Below are 17,558 nucleotides of genomic sequence, written 5' to 3' on the forward strand. Positions count from 1 at the left end.
AAGAGCCTCTGGGTAGATATTTAAAACGAGCAGAGAATTTAATTCCTTAATACTTCAAAAAATGAGGCTTTTTTTTTAGTATTCATCAGGTTAGGGTTAGACAGTTTTTAAGGCTAACTTGTTACATATTAGCTTTTCAGCTCATAATCACTAGAAAATGATGGTAAGATGGTAACAAACTGACAGGCCTAGACTTGGGCTTACCAGTAATGAATATTGTTTCCATATCCTTAGGGACATGAAGCCTTTCGGGAAGGCTTTCAAGAGGAAGAGTTATTAGACTTCTCTGAAGTTGATAAGAGCTTCTCTGAGAAGACAAGAAGGGCCTGGAGCACCTGTGATAGGAAGCAACTGTTTTCAGGTACCTGCACGAAATTTCAGCTCTGCTTTTCTGCCAGCTGCTGCAGAGCCAAGGATTAGCAGACATGTCCATAGCACTCAAGCAAGTCTTTAATAAAGATAAGACTTTCCGCCCAAAACGCAAGTTTGAACCTGGAACCCAGAGGTTTGAACTTCACAAACGAGCGCAGGCCTCTCTGAACTCAGGCGTGGACTTGAAAGCGGCTGTGCAGTTGCCCAGCGGAGAAGACCAAAATGACTGGGTGGCTGTCCATGTTGTTGACTTCTTCAACAGGATCAACCTCATTTATGGAACTATTTGTGAGTTCTGCACAGAGAGGACCTGCCCGGTGATGTCTGGAGGCCCCAAGTATGAGTACCGGTGGCAGGATGATATGAAGTACAAGAGGCCCACAGCATTGCCAGCACCCCAGTATATGAATCTTCTCATGGACTGGATCGAGGTGCAAATCAACAATGAGGATATATTTCCTACGAGTGTAGGTAAGTGTGAGGAAGAAGCCCTGAAGCATGAACTGCTTCTCATTCTGTGTACTAAGCATGTTCTCTTCCCAAACTCCTTTTTAAGGACTGTGAAATTCAAGTCTTTAATCAACAGGTGGGGAGGAAGAGGCTATCTTGCAGGAATAATGTGAAATGTTAACTGTGGATGCTAGATATGGTGGGGTTCGTTAGCCTAAAATGTGTTCATTCTAGCCATTTGTCTCTGGTAGGCCTCCCTGATTAATCACTAAGGTTGGTCAGCATTGCATTATTAGCTTGTTGAAAGCTGATCAAATTTGCTTTGCTGTGCATTTTGCCTGGCCACTTAGGCAGATACAGAATGGAAAGAAAGCAAAGCCTAATTAGAGTGATATCCTCCCTTTGAAGTGTGTGCAGCTATGTGCAGTGCAAAGCAATGGAAGTCAGGAATGCAGTGGACTCTGCCCTCCCACCTTCTCTTGACTTTCCATGCAAAACTGACGAATTGGAAAGCGAATTATTCTCCAGATCACTGTTTCTAAGATTATATATAGCTAAAAAGCTTTGCTGTGGTTTAAACAGAGAGCTCAGATGAGAGAGCTGTTAAATGCAGCAGAATTTTCCTTTTATAATACTATAGTTAGTTTTCCTGAAGAGCGGGTCAAGTAGGTGGAAGTATCTTTGCTGGAATAGTTCCCTCTGGATGTGGAGGACTTTGCAGAAGAGCACCTTGTGGAGGCTAGGCAGCCTAAATCTTTAGCTATGGCTGCAGGTAATAAGAACAGACAGGATGTTATGCCTTACAGATGTCACTTCTTGCAAGCAGGAAACCGGGAGCTTGCTGTAAGAAATGTATATGTAAGTACTTGGCCCAGATAAGTAACAAACAAGAAGAACGCACCTACGTTAAAATTAATTCAGCTGAATATTTCGCAGGTTACATGCAGCTGGGGCCTGTGGCTAACTGGTAGATGATACATCAAGAGGCTGTGTCTATTAGTATTTCCTGACCTTTTAAATACCTCATTCTTGGCTATGATAGCTAATTGTCTGTACAAAGTTGTGGTTTGTTTCCCAGTTCCTATCACTTTTCTATACTAACAGATAGAAAGAAGGCAGTAAATATATCTTTTAATCTGGACTTTGCCAGCGCAGTGAGAAGAAGGAAGATTTCAAAGGAAGCAGTACTACGTATTTTGTGCAGTGAAAAAATGGCTTTGATTTCTCAAGCACTTGTTGTTTTATGTTTCTTCAGGGTGAGTGATTTTTGGAGTTGAAGGTGCAGTGAAAGATATTATTTTGCTTCCATTGGCATTTCTGCAGGCTTTTGTTATACCAAGTTTCCATCTTGGAGTATTTCAGTATTACTGTGTGGTCTTACAGTTTGCACATGCAGAAAATATGGCCTGTCTGCAAGCATGAGGAGCAGGTAATGCACTGGCATGCTGATGGGCTTCACTGAACCAACAATAAAATCTACAACGTACAAGCTTTCAGCTCTAGATGCTCCCCCCTTATGTTTGTAGTATGATACATCTGGAAGAAATTTTATCCTAAAGGCTTACCTATTGTAAGCCTAAGAATGGAATAAGTAAATACCTTCAGTCTACTAATTTTCTTCTGCAAACAGCTCCTGCTGTTGTAGATCAAATTAAATCTGAAGAAACTGAGGAAGGGGAAGGAGTAGTGGTCTCTAAAATGGGACTTGACTCTGATACAACTTACAACAGGAATGCTTGATGTCTGTGAAAAATCATCTCACTCTGAATTGACCCAAAGGAAGGGGAAAAGTCTGCCTGAGCCTTTATGGGGCAGTGGACTGCACCATGGTTGAATTACAGACCAAAATGACTGGACAGTCCCATAAAGAGATTTTATACATACCCTTTGGAGCATTATTCCATAGAGCAGCACATTCATATGTATTCTATCCTCCCCTCTTCTTGAGTCTTTGTTGCAGATACCATAGTGGCCACCTGCACACTTCTCATTATCTTCTTCAGTAACCAATTTGCAGTATGAAACTGTTGGTACAATTGCGTGGGAGGCCTTAGATCTTACAGTTCAGAAATAGGTGCTGTGTTGAAGTTGTTGTTCTGGGTATTTCTTCTCTTACCAAGTCACTACTTAGGCACCCAGAATGCTCAAAGGGAAGTTTGAGTCTATTCCTGGATAAGTTACTTTCCTTTCAAGGAAATCTTTGTGTTTTATTTGCACATCAAGTCTGTATCTGTAAAATGGAGATGATACTACCTGCCATCCTGTCTTGAGTACTACTAATAAAACTGCTGAATGGAATGCAGTCACTCAGCATGTATATTATTACATGTCTTGCTTTTTACAACTGATCAAAGAGAGCAGATTTGTTATTGTGTTGGATACTGTTATTGTTCCTACCTGCTCTGCAGCAGCCTTTGGTTAGATGCACCATAGACTTAGTATTAATGCAAACCTCTGTTTTCGTTCGGAGAAATGAATGAAAGTGAAAATGATGATTGTTCATTTTTCAAAGCAATTGAAATAGATCTCAAAATATGATATACTCAGATGTGAAAACAAAACAGACTTACGTCTTTAGTAATAGTACAACAGTTTTAAAGTATTGAGTGGCTTTAACTTAAAAAGATTAATTTATTGCTTTGTCTCTTTGTAGCATATGGTCTACAGAGAATTGTTCTGGAAAAACTGTCTGTCCAGTGGATGGGATTTGGGCTGACCTTTCCATTAGCAAATGAGTTTGGTGAAGAGATCCAGACTGGGGTTCATAGGAGCTGTCCACAGAACCTTGAACACATTTTCTCAGCTTAATCCTATTAAACATGTCCTCTTTCATTTGACATATGTCATGAAACTATCTAAAAAAGGGACTTCAAGAACTGTGATTAAAAGTACATCTTTCATTGAGGAGTTACTTTAAAGGAAAATCATTTCAGGATAGGGATAGCCAGGCTTGGTGGCCTTTTTTTGTGTGTTGTTGTTCCTCTGTGGTTTAAAAAAAAACATGAATGCAGTTGAGTTATAAATTGTTCTGAATGTTATTTTTAACCATCTCGGTGTTTACGTTGGCACAAGAACCTCTGGCCACTTACCAGTCTCTGTATTTCCTGTAGCCTGGTGCTATTTCCTCTGCTTTCTCAAGTCATTCTGGTCTATTCATTCACTGGTAAATACCCTCTTCCTCTAGCCACTTTCCTACTAACACTGAACTGGCTGGCAGGAGAAAAGGGAGCTGGTATGAGAAGAGAAGAGCTGTCAAGTATTGTATGCAGGTGACAAAACCAAGTGCTGAATATTAGGAACACTTCTTTGTATTGCAAAGCTTTAAGGACTGTCTTTATAAAATGGCCTCACAGCCTGTAGAGGATTTTAGACATCATTATGTCCTTGTTCTTATTTCCATTATTCTTGGTCTCATTTATCCATTTTAAGTGGGTTTAAGGTATGTAAGAGGCTGACAGCTCTGGAAATACGTTCTGTATGTAACCACAGATGTACCCAGACCTGTCTCAGCCCTCACTGAGTGTGAATGCAGGAACAGAACAGAGTTCACTGTGTACTCCTGCTTCACTCTGGTGAAGCTATCGCCAGCATGATTTTTTTGTAGTGTCTTGGAGTTTTATTTAGCTTTAGGGTAAACTCTTTTTCTTCAGTAAATACTGGTTGCTCCAGGCACCTAGTGGTCTCACGATTTAAGCACATTTCAAAGGGTGTATTTCCCAAGCTAATATGGACATCTTAAATGCTCCATAGCCTCAGAAGTGTACCCCAGTCCCCCTACTTTTTTGCTCTCTCTGCTCTTTGGTAAACAGTCTGAAGAAATCAGTGGGAGTGGGATGCAGCAGATCATTGGGACGATTGCAGGTTTTGGTGAACCGCAATTGTCAGCTTTCATCATAGGTGTTTGGGCAGTGTCAAAAAAGGAGCTAGGAAGGCGAGTGACTCTATACTGCTGTGATCCCTTCAGGCCGTGATTCCCAAACAAGACAAGTTCAGCTGCCTTAGGTTTTTTCTCCTCCTCATTGCAGCCTTAAATTGGGAGTAATTCTGCCTTGTTTGGATTTTCAGTGAATGGAATGTTGGTTTGTTGGTTTTTGTTTGGTTGTTGGTTTTTTCTGTTGTAAGGGTTGCTAGGAAAGATATCCAGATATTTAAGGCCATGGGGGATTATTTCATTTATTCTAATCTGACCTCCAGCATAACACAGGCCAGAGAACATCACCACATGATTTCTTCATCAGGTCCATGGTTTGAAGTGAGAAGACAGTCAGAAGACAGAGTTCTGCTGAAATAAACAAGAACGTGAACTTCTTTTCTGACTTGACATAATGAAAAACGTTTCCCAGTTAGGACAATAAAGCAGTTGAGAGGGTCACCAGAGAGGTTGTGCTGTCGTCTTCCTTTGCGGTTTTCAAGACCAGGCTGGATAAAGCCCTGAGCAACCTGATCTGATGGCTATATAATGCAGAAAGCTGGGGTGCGGACCTCCCAAAATCTATGCCAGCCTCTATTATCCCATGATTCTTAATTCTAATTTCAGCACTGACAGACTGCTTCAGGAACAAGAGCTAAGTTGATTAGAAACTGATTAAGCAGTTTAAGAAGCTGCAATTTGGCATTCAGTGGAAGTTAAAAATTGCTTTTAAGCTATGAGAGTTTTTGCAGAGGATGATTTCAAAGGTTATTAAGTTACTGTCATGAAATAGCCTAGTTATGTCTGATCATAATCAAAACATACTTTTAAAGCGTTTAAAGCCTAAGAATTCAGCTGAAAAGTTAAGGCATCTTTAGAAATACACTGCCTGGTCCATGCTTAACTAGTAGGTTTTGGTAGCTGACAGCTTCTGAGTTTTTGCACAGAGCATGTGTGTAACGCTGCTTCCAAAAGAGGAGCCCAATATGTCACCACAATGAACCTACAAAAGGAGACCAAGACTGTGGAGGGCCCTTGTGGATGTGCTTCAAAACAACTACTAAATCATGAACTACAATTTTTCAATTGTTTCTTGCTAATATTGTGGTAGAATTTTTCTGGTTCTCTAGCCAGTTATAATAGTTACCACTTAGGGAACTTTTCTGTAGAGGCAGGGGAGCAGCTGACTGATGGGTGTGAATAGAGGCTCCTCAACTACTTTTACTGAGCAAAGACCTCTTCACAATACAGCCTGTAGAATTGTGGGGAGAGTGACTGACATCACTGACTTTGTCTTACAACTGTCCCTGTTTTATTGCTCTTCCGAAGTATGAGGAGGTGGCCATGGTGTGAGCAAAGTGGTGTTTGCTGGCATTTGCTGCATATACTTTTTCTTCATTCTTTGCAGCCATTGCAATTGCAACATCCAGGAACCACCATTGCTTCATACATACCTGCCCTGCAATAAAAAATGTACAATCTCTACAGCTGGTTTGTTTCTTTCGTTTTAAGACAAAGCTTTGCCAGAGGCTGAAGGGAAGGGTTAGATTACTGGCTGTTAACTGGTCATTCAGTCACCCAGTGATGAATTCACATAGCTGTAGGCTGTCAGCTGAAGACCATTGTAAATTCCAAACAATTGTTTCTGCCTGATCTTTACATCTTCACACTAATGCTGGGTTTGGGCCAAAGAAAAGGTTCATTTTGTAAAGCTTATCTTCTTTTCACTGTTGCTGCCCTTCCTTAGTCTCTCCTTTGGCATGGATGTGCTTGCCAAGAGTTTTGAGTTAATCTCTTGTGCAAATTAAATAAAGAATATTCTGCAAGACATGGACTATTGTATAACTGTAGCTTTCCTCTAGTCATAAAACTTTGTGAATTCTGTGCGTATATGTATGTTACAGCAAAGTTATAGCAGCATCACAGTGATTCTCTTAGAAAGTTTGGTGTCTTGAAATGTGCCTGGAAAATATTAGTTAGATATTTTACAAGTAGTTATGTGTCAGAGCTTCCTCTTTTCTCTCCCCTTTTTCCTGTTGCTGTGGTTCAGGATCTAACAGATGCTTCTATGTAAACTAAGCTGGCAGATGAATCAACCCACAAACCTAGTACACTTCAACATTACCATCAAAGAAGATTGATAAAAATTGTGTTGGCACCATCTGTATAGTAAGTGATGCAATTTACTAGATAGCTATCTATCTGACCTTCTTAGCTTTGCATTGCTTTCTCACCAACTGATTATACTTCGGAGCAATTTGCTTTCCTGTTTTTGTCTGGTGCCTGAAATGCCTTGATGAGTCTGGGTATCCTGCTTGTACAAGAATAGGGACTGAAGCTTAGCAGTAGTCTAGACAATCCTCAAGTCCAGTCATTGTCAACTGACAGGTGACTGGTCCCAAAGCTTTCTTCCCCAGTGTGCCCTCTTGGTCTGATGCTAGATGTGCCATTTGAGGAACATACAGGTCCGCTTCCAGCTCAGACATAAAAATTAATCCATTCTTTAGCCTAGTTCTGATAATAATAGAAAATATGTGCAATAGAAAGGAAGTGCAAATTCTTTAGCACATTCTTTGCTTTTCCATGAGAAGGATTTGGCACTGCTAGTATTGTTTGGCACTGCTGCCTCACCTGGAGAATGCGTGTTAGAAGGTTGATGCCTCGTATGCCAGGTTTTCTGTATTATGGCAATCATTAAGGGCTAAAAAGCATTTTTACTAACATGTAGAAAGGCAGGTCTCAGCAGATGTCTTCTTCCATTCTCCATGCTACAGAAACTTGAAAAAAAACAACCACACAACAACACCACAAAAAGAATAAAAAGTGGTAGCATGAATGGTGAAGGGGAAGCTCAAGTGGAGAGGGATGTGATAGCTGGCTCTGCAAAGGCTGGAAAGTGTCAGGATCTCTGCTCACTCTGATACTGCTTTAGGAGGAAGAAAGAAATGTGGAACACCTGCAAAAAGCAGGTCCCAGGTGGGAACTAGAGTAGTCTGTGGTGTAGCTGCCAGGTCCCTTGTTCTTAAGGAATTTAGGTCTCCAGAACACTGTGTTTGCATACACTGTGGGACATTACTTAAATTAGTCTCTCAGAGGATCTGCTACTCCACAACCAGAGCTTCTACCCTAACAGAACTTGTAATCCCTTCCCTTCAGCTGCCTTCACAGCTTGGCTGGTGTCTACAGATTGTGAAGTCTCTGGCATACTGGGGTTCAGCTTGTGCCCAGCTCAAGTGTGGGAAATTTGATACCTTGAACATGGTTTTGCCTTGGAAAGTGGGATTGTGTGAACTGAGTGGTCTGCATTCCTTGGTGTTGTGTGCATTCCTTTCCTTGATGAACAAGGATAATAGTGCCTTGTTTGAAAACTTATGAAACAGACTTTGTCTGATATGCTGCAAAGCAGAATATGTGTAGGAGTAACATTTACATATCATAATGACTTCAATGGTTCATTTTTTGGAACCCAAAATAAGATTCACAACTATCAGCATTCTTAGGGGCTACTTTTTGCCTGTGTTTATTTTGCTAAATTTCAGTTGTCATTTAAGCTCAGAAATATTGTAGAAAATTCATGGTAGTCCCTACTCCCATAAATTATTTTCATCTTGAAGGTCAATGTTTTGAGGACAACGCTGGTACTTTGAGGTATGTTTTATGCAGAATCTAGCCAAGGGAAGAGGCATATGTCAGTGGGGTCTTCAGCTGCCCCAGATATATGGTGATAGTCATCAGAATAAAATGTGGTCATAGAGGTATGAAAATAAAATAATTTAATCTTGTTTAACATACAGTCTCAGTTTAACTTCACTGTGGAATGGCTGCAGTGCTACAGTAGTGTGGTTCTAAGGGAACTTCTGAAAAGCCTAAAGCCAAGGATAAGGCCTTTGCTTCAGACAAAGGTATGTGCACAAATACTGCCTTTAACTTTGGTCACCTTTTTTCAAATAGAATTTTGGCCTTCTAGATTCACATAGAGTATATAAATTGAGCAAAAATAGAAACCTTAACAGGGAAAACCTGATTAGTATCTTTTAAATAAGGTCCTCATGTCCTTTGTAGATATTTTTTGGAGGAAAGTCAAATATGTACTTAAAAATACATGGTTCTAAACCCCTTCTGTTGATAAACGCCATATGTGAGCCTTTGTATCAAAATAGTGTGGCCAGCAGGACCAGGGCAGTGATCATCCCCCTGTACTCAGCACTGGTGAGGCTGCACTTCAACCACTGTGTTCAATTTCGGGCCCCTCACTACAAGAAAGACATGGAGGTGCTGGAGAGAGTTCAGAGAAGGGCAATGAAGCTGGTGAGGGGTCTGGAGCACAAGTCTGATGAGGAGCGGCTGAGGGAACTGGGGCTGTTCAGCCTGGAGAAAAGGAGGCTGAGGGGAGATCTTGTCACTGTCTACAACTACCTGAAAGGACGTTGTAGCATGGAGGGTGTTGGTCTTTTCTTCCAAGCAGCAACTAATAATACGAGAGGAAATGGCCTCAAGTTGTGCCAGGGAAGATTCAGATTGAATATTAGGAAAAAATTCTTCATGGAGAGGGTTGTCAGGCATTGGAACAGGCTGCCCAGGGAAGTGGTGGAGTCACAGTCCTTGGAGGGGTTTAAAAGATGCATAGATGAGGTTCTTAGGGACATGGTTTAGCGTGTTAGGTTTACACTTGGACTCAATGATCTTAAAGTTATTTCCAGCCTGAATTATTCTGTGATTCTTTGCTCTTTGAACACAAAAGCAAGAATGACATATTCAGATAATGTGAAGCATTTGCAAGCACAGTGGTCACCCTGATAATGCTGCAGAGAAAACCACCAAGCTTTCTTATCAGTATTACTTGTAAGTGTGATTAATTTGTGTGCTTGTAATTGAAGACAACTGTAGTAGTAGATTTCTGCCTAGTTATGCAGAAGTTCTCTGCCTTGAGGACCTTACATGCTTAGAGAAATAAAAGTCATCAAGATATTATGGGATGAAAAATTATTCCCAGAGAAAAGCTGTTTAGCATGGCTCCTGCTAGAACTGATTTTTCTGCACTGTATTAGCTTGACCTCTGTCTTCAGCTGAACGCTCACTGGTAGTGTTGCACATGACATGACTAGCCCTTGTCTGCATGGCTGCATCTTACAGTTTATCTTTTCTTCACATACCATTGCTAGAGAAGAGGAGAAGAAAAAAAGCAGAGGTCAGTCTTTGCACCATTAAGGACAACGTTCGTTTTGTTAGAACAGCTTTTCTACAGCATACTCAAACCTCCTGCTTATTCACTGTCCCTCTATGCTCAGTAGAGGGGACCAAGGCTTGTAGCTTCTGTTCCACAAGATTGCATTAGACTCATCCAGACATTTGTTAAAATGGAATACATTTAAGCTTGATTATCTTCTGCATTCAGGAAATGCTGAATTATTATTGAAAGCAGGTTCAAATTGTCATAGGCTCAGTAATGGGGATTAGTTTGTGAGTATGTTTTGTCATAGGTAGCGAGCTACCATCACCACACAGGATTCACAGTTGGTGGTCTCTGTTATTTTGCCTAGTAGTCATACTTAGTGGTAATGTAAAGCATCCTTCTTGTTTTTACTGATATTTGTGTACTGAGAGTCTTTGGTCAGAACATGTATAACATGAACGGACCTTACTTTACTGTGTCTAACTATCATGTAATATACCTTATAGCTTTTTATCCAGTTAAACCAGGCACGTGGTGCTGATGCTAGCTAGCATCCAACAGCGGTAAAGCACGAAATACTCCATGAAATGGTTTGGGAGAGTACACAAATATTAGTTAGCGACACTGCTGTAAAACATGTTTCTTCATTTTATATTTCTGTATCGAGCAAGTCATTTTTAAATGGATAATTGTTTTCCTGTCAAAAATGGGGTTTGAGCATAGAACTGTGCATATTAGCCAGTTGTGCTGTCATACTCCAAAAACATGTTTTCTGCAATATCCTTGCTAGTGGAAAGCTTCAAAAACCAAGGAGCACAAAAGAAGTTTTTGAAGTGTATTTGTGTGTGTATAGATCCACACTGAAAGGAAGAAAAGACTTGAACAACAGAACAAAAATGGATACTTACGAGCTTATGCCCTATGATTCAATGGGAGTGTATGTGTGCTGCGATTCTAACACGGCCAATGGTTACATGCTGGGCCACCACCTGACTTCAGGAGAACTGAAACAAAAATTAAAAGCTTTGCTAGGTTATTGCTCTCTGTGCTTCTATGAGTCCATCCAAGCAGGGATAAAATGCTTTCCTACACCTTTGTTAATGTCCTGGAGAAATCCAAGCAGAAGTACTGGCTGCTGGCCTTCCACAGCTGCAATGCAAACACTTCTGTGGATATGACCAACACAAGGCATGTCTGTAGGTCGTGAGTGAAAGAGGTTTTTTTCTTCCTTGATAATTGTGAGCTGTGTTTTTTGGTCCACTGGTGCATGCAAGCTTGTCTTGCTGTGTGACTTGCCCTTAAAACAACTGTCCTGTGGCTGTACATGTGACATACAACTTTATGTGTTCATGGTTTTTCAGCACTGTGGAACTCCATCAAATCTCCCATCTGCCCTCAAGGTACATCTACACAGTGCTGTTACCCCTCTGAAAATCTGCTTGCTATTTGGCTGTTGGAATTGCACAGGTATACAACAGAAGCTGGAATTTCATTTATGTTCTCTTTCATTCTGCTCTTAACATATGTAGCTGCTGGCATAATTGTTTAGATTTTTTTCCCTGTAAGCTGGGCAGTTTTGCCTGGAACCGGTAGCCAACATAGTCCAGGAACTGCTTGCAGTGAAACAGGAAACAAAATGTGCGTCCTGCGTATGCCTGTTGGTATTTGAAGCCAAAAGATGAAGGCCAATCTTATCAATGTAGCTGTGACAGGACAAGCACTTGTCCCGTGAAGAGATCTGAAGAGTCACAGGAGTAACGTGAAATAGTTATCTTCACTTTTGCCTTCTACCAGCTGTGTGAACAGAACTGGGTAAGCTGTCTTAATTAAAGCAACAAACTTCCCTTCTCCTCCACTGATGATTAATGCAGCTTCCATGTGCCTAAGCAGTGCATTATGAGATTGCCAGACAACTGTTATTAGGCCGTAGCTCACATTAATGACAGGATCCCCAGAGAAAGGCTCTGCAGCCCGACAGCCATTCTCAGGCCGACTCACAGGGATGTGTCACAGGGATGAACAACTCTTACAGTAAAAATTCTTTGGTTATAGTAGGCCATGTAACCTCATCTGGGTGTTCCTGCTCTGGCAGGGGAATTGGACTAGATGATCTTTTGAGGTCCCTTCCAATCCCTAACTTTCTGTGATTCTGTGATGTGCTACAAAGCTTACATGTGCAGCATAGGGACTGTAGAAATATCAAATAATTTTCAGTGTCTTGTTACACATTTAACTTCAAAGAATTGTTTTCAAGTAGAGAAAACCACAAAGCCAAGGTCTAAATTGTTCCATTTTCCTTGAAGACTGACACAAGGTGTTGTCCAGCAGATGATGCACCACAGCAGTTGGTGCCTTCACGTGTAAATGGATATAGGAATTTCTTAAAACACAGATTTTTTTAGTGTTTCATTAGTCTCCCTTTTCAAAAGTTTTGGTTTACTTGGAGCATCCTTTGAGCCATGCTTAGAATCCTTGGAATAGGGGTAAATGCAGGCTGTGGTACCTGATGGGTGACTGTTTAGTATGACTGAGCAGAAAAACCCACTTACAGTGAAGTCAAAGATTAGAAAAGACCTGACAAATACTCAGAGTATCTCAGCAGCACAGTAAAGAGTGAAACAGGCTTTACCGACAGTGGTGACACAGAAGATTCTTTTCTTGTTTCCATCTCACAGTTAGTCATGTGTCTGAGGAACCAGGGAGGCTGTGCCCTTTCATATGCTTGAAAATATTATGTACAGTGGAAACTTGTATGTTCGTGTCATAACATGAATCAATGGCACTTTGACTCATGAGAAACAAAAGGAAGGTTACCGAGACATCTGGAATTGGAGATGGTCGAGAAAGGAATAATCAAAATCTGGTTATAGTTATAAAGGGAAAGGGAAGACAATTAACAGCTTATCTTTGAAAGACAAAATTCTCATCTAGATTTGAAAAGTAGTACCTTTTCTTTTAAGAAGCAGATGTTCAGCTGAACTGAGAAACATTATAGTTTACCAATAAATGTATACTGTCAACATTAGCATGGTGAAATAACAGTAATTGTTCATACACTGTTGGCTCAAATGAGCCTTAATAGAAAGAAGTCAGCCCTGTAATAGACAAATACCTTAAAGCTTGAAGCTATAGTACTCAGCAACAGAGACACTTCCCAACCACACACTGGATGACGTCAGACCTTTTAGAAAAGTGCCAGTGGATATTTTGGCATTAAAACAATCTGTTTAGAATTTATGTGCTTTAAAATTAGATGCATGCCATGCCTGCCTTTCTCTTGGAGTTTTAGAGCTTGGTTTTGCTACTTTTTTTTAAAGATCTAGTTGCTGAAGAGCCTTACAAAGCATGGTTAATGTTACTATTTCATTTGTCAAGTAAAAGACCAAAGCTCAGGTAATCCAAGTAGTCTACATGATGTATGAGCAGCTATTCAGATAAGAAATTCTAAGTCGAAGTGATTTTTCTTGGATTATGCAGTGGTTTGTTGGTGGATTCAGAAACTGGTAATGTCAGTGGTTCCAAAAATACTCTTGATCTTTTCCTAAACCCCTAGCTTTGTGTATGCATTTGGAGTAAAGGAAATGAAAACTGAAAGGCTTTAGAAGGACTCCAATCCCATACTTTTCTAGCCCTTCAGGAGAATGCTTGACAGAGTTTCTGGAGGAATCAAAACTGCAGCTCAAACAGAGGAAGTTTTTGCCTTGGTGTTTGTTTACTCAGGACCCACAAGATTACAGTCTTTTGAATATTTGGCTCCAGATCTATGACTTTTGAGCACATGGTTTGCAGAAGAAAGGATGTAAGGTTCAAAGCAAGTGTCCATCCAGCCCAACAGAGAATGACTATTGGAGAAGAGTGTAGGAAAAGGAGAAGGTGCTATTTCCCACCTTCCAGCAATACACATGGAAGAGGTTCTCTCAGAGGTGTCAGAACATCCTTTGATGTGAGGGATTCTGGCAAGAATGATGATCTCAGAAACAGCAGTCCCACTGCTTTGTCTACATGGTGACTCCCTGTTCTGCTCATTTCAGTTTTCTACTGGTTTGGGCTGCATTGAGAGTTTTTGCTCATAAATTTTCCTGCTGAAGAAAAGAGCAGTTGGAAGGTTTGTGCTGAAGATACATCCTTCTGTTCTCCTTTGAAGTGAAAATAAGGGATGTAAACCTTTATGCCCGTTTTGTCTTTCATTTACACTTGGAGATCCTTTAAATAATCTATAAATTGTCTTTGGACAGGCATATTTTCAAAACTCTTTATATCACAGTAGCCATCACACCCAGACCCAAAATCAGTGCTCATTTTTGTATTCAGGTTGGGTTGTAACATGAGCTAGTTGATTACCTGTTAACCAATTTTTGCTACAGAGAACATAAACATTTGTAACTATCCCAAGGCACAGCAGACAGATGTCAAGGAACTGAAAAAAAAAGAAAAATGGTGCAGTAATTTAATTGCTTCTGAGAAACCAACAGCAGCAAAAGAGAGGAAAAACGCCACAACTGATGCTTGTTGATGCAAAGAAATCAGGTTTATTCACCCATGTGGATGTTTGCCACCAGGATTGTGATAAAGTTTTAGTTGGGCATAATCCATGCCTCCTGCAGACAACTGGGTTGCAGGACACTGAGGACTTAATTTTGAAGCTGCAGCTGCTTGCATGTGAGCTAAGAAGCTTCACATTAAAGCAAGCAATGATGTAAATATTCAAGATGAAAAAATTGTCACATGGAATGTAACCTTCAACTAAAATGAAGGATTTCCTTGTTATCTCTCCTGTCATCTGCCCAAGCTTATCCTAGCATGTCTCCTATTATGAGGGCTCAGCTGTTAACAACACAAAACTTCTTTGAATTCCATTTAAAATATGTCTTAACAGTTCCTCTTTAAATAAAATTTTAAAATCTTTCCATTCACTGAGTAAATGCTGGTGACAATGACAGGCTTTTCTTTATTTGAGTTTTTATAGGGCTAATTTACAACAGTTACGTTTGTTGTTTCAAGATCTTGTTTTGTTGGTTCTGCATTTTCCCCTGACAATTTTTATCACTAGGTTGGGTTTTGTAACTATTTTGATTTTCCTAATATTTTCTTCTTTAATAAAATGGCAGTGAACAGTATCTTTCTCTTTTTTATATTTTGGCTCTGTTTGGCTGCTACATGTCCCCAGCATTTTCCTCTGTAATGTCTACGTTCACCTGGTCTAGATTTAATCACCCAGATTGGAATTGAAAGCTGTGAACTTCCACCAACAACCCTGTTCTGCTGGGACTGAAGTTTTGATTTATAATCTATTAAACAGAATATGATCCCAAAAAGGCAAGTAGTTTGTGAACTTCCAGTACTGAGCAAAATGGACACTGCTTTCTCGTTTAAGCTTTCTATTGTTACTTCCTGGTGACTGAGACAGACAAAGAAATGAGCCTGAGGACTCTCAGCTGCAGACTTCAGTCCCTAATGCAACCAACCAGCCTCTTCTGGCTTTGGCAGATGGTTCTTTCTTAGCTACATCTTTAATGGCCTACTTCCGCATGTTAGCCAGGGACAAGCTGTAAAATTATCTAATGGTACTTAAAGGTACCTATTAAACTTGCCATTTGTGTACCACATTTGAACTCCACACACTGTCATGTTGCTAACGTGGTTTTCCCAAGAGATGCAGCCACAAAGCTTCCAATTTCTGTTTCGTTTGTTTCCAAACATCATCTGCATTTTGAAATTTTTTTTACTTAAAGATTTTTTAAGCGGAAGTGCAAAACTTTCTGAATGTTTACTTTTAGCTTTCATGGTCCCAAAGGACAAAGAACAGATTGCAGTTGCTTTTAAAATCTCAGAAATTATTGATTACTTGAGGATGTCAGGGTGTGAATGCCAGAAATGAGAGATTCTTTGAAGAACCCTTGCTTTCTAGATGCTTGGAATGTGTAGGAGGCAGCTCATGATTCAATGCAATGGACAATATCTGAATCTAAGGCTATACTCAGCATTAGCTTCCAGCAGTGTGGTGAAGCTCTGCTGCCTGAAAGAATAGAGAGTAGTAGGAAAGTTGTAAGAGTTTTGTGTGACCTGGAAAGTGGCAGGGGCTGTTTACAAAAGTCCTATACTCACAGGGCACCAGATTAGTTCTCAGTGATGCCATACACCTGTGCTCTTAAATTGAAATAGCAGAAAATGGTTAAACTGCCATGGTTGACTGTGAACAACTGCCAAAGAAAATCAAGCAGACCAAAGGATTATTAGTGGGTGAGCTAACAGAATAAGGAACAAAAGCCAGAGGCAGCTGAAGTAGATTATACTCCAGCTTCAGTGGCAACTGAAATTGGTCTTAGAAAGGTCTAACCGTTCCTGTTAATGAGGTGTTACTGCAGGGAATGGGTCAATTAATTTTTCTACTGTAATTCAGTGTTACTCTGTATCTGCCTTGCTGATGTTTTGTTTTGTCTCTTGAATTAATTGACCCAAACATTACTTTTCTTAGGGAAATCCATCTCCTTGATTATCTTTTGTGTCTATATTCATCTCCCTCTCCTCACACCCTCTCTTTTTTTTCTGGTGAGAATTCCCCAGCTTTATGACTGCATTTTGACAACATTCTGGATAACTGGTCACGATAACATGTATGGCTGTGGCCAACAGAAAGGGTTTCAAAAAACTATGTCTTTTTTCAATAGACTTATCACAGAGTCACTTTCCTGTGTACATTAGTTTCTCTTTCTCTGGAAAATTTGTTTCAGGGTGACTTGATTTGCTTTGATTCAGTATTGAGGCCTTGTCACGTAAACAGTCTTAGTTTACCTCCTAATGTGTAGAGGGATCTTCTGTTATCTTTTAAGAGCCAACACAATTGAAGGGCACTGTACATGAAGTTTTTTCCCCATATAGTCCTTGTTTCTTATCCATTTTTGATTAATCCCCTTGAAAAAAGTGGTGTCTTGATTGTGATACAATTGTGATATTTGCATACTAAAAGCTACTTTGCGATGTTGAGGCTGCAGGTCATAAATGCATTAAAATATTTGCTAGAAAAGTAAGCAAAGGATAGGAGTAAATAGTCGAATTCTTCCACTGTGGAAGTGAAGAAGGTCAACAGTAGAGTTCTGCAGCCTGACATGCTGGGACTTCAATTGCTTAACATAGTCATAGGTAAGCTGGAAAAAACAGTGAGCGACGAGGTGATAACATTTGTTGATGTTATGAAGTTATTCAAGGTAGCAGGACAGGGACTGACTTTGAAGGATTGCAGAAGGCAATATTGTGTCCAACTCAGGACTTTCTGTGATTCTGTGATTCTATTCACCTCAACATCTAATTCAGCTTGGACAAACAGGTTGAAAAAAATGGAAACAACATACCCCAGGTTGTTGCTGTTCTGAGTTGTGTGTTGCACCCTTCTGCCAGACAGTGCCTTCCCTCATGGCCTGCTTATAAACCAGGACCCAAACTGCTGCACTTTTTAGCGCATTACAGTAAACCAGCTGCGATTTAACTTTTGTAAGTACATCAGACATACCTATCATAATAATAGCAAAGTATGTGAAGGGAGTGGGATGACAGGTTGAAGCAGTAAGAGCGAATTGATTTGCTGGTGCCCCACAGTTTGTCTGCCTGAGCTGTAAGTTTCGTAGAAGACAGATTTGTGGCTGGCAAGCTGAGAAT

General features: G+C 40.3%; 1 protein-coding gene across 1 annotated transcript in view; it reads left to right on the top strand.

Moving 5' to 3' along the window:
• The first annotated feature begins 326 nt into the window (after positions 1-326).
• The window catches only part of MOB3B (MOB kinase activator 3B), a 46,837-nt gene continuing 29,605 nt past the window's right edge, over positions 327-17,558 (top strand). Inside the window, exon 1 of the mRNA XM_065656835.1 lies at positions 327-843. Within this exon, the coding sequence (XP_065512907.1) occupies positions 426-843 (418 nt within the window). The 5' untranslated portion in view covers positions 327-425. The remainder of the gene's footprint in view (positions 844-17,558) is intronic.

Source organism: Caloenas nicobarica, chromosome Z (genome assembly GCF_036013445.1).
Source record: "Caloenas nicobarica isolate bCalNic1 chromosome Z, bCalNic1.hap1, whole genome shotgun sequence".
NCBI classification, from domain to species: domain Eukaryota; kingdom Metazoa; phylum Chordata; class Aves; order Columbiformes; family Columbidae; genus Caloenas; species Caloenas nicobarica.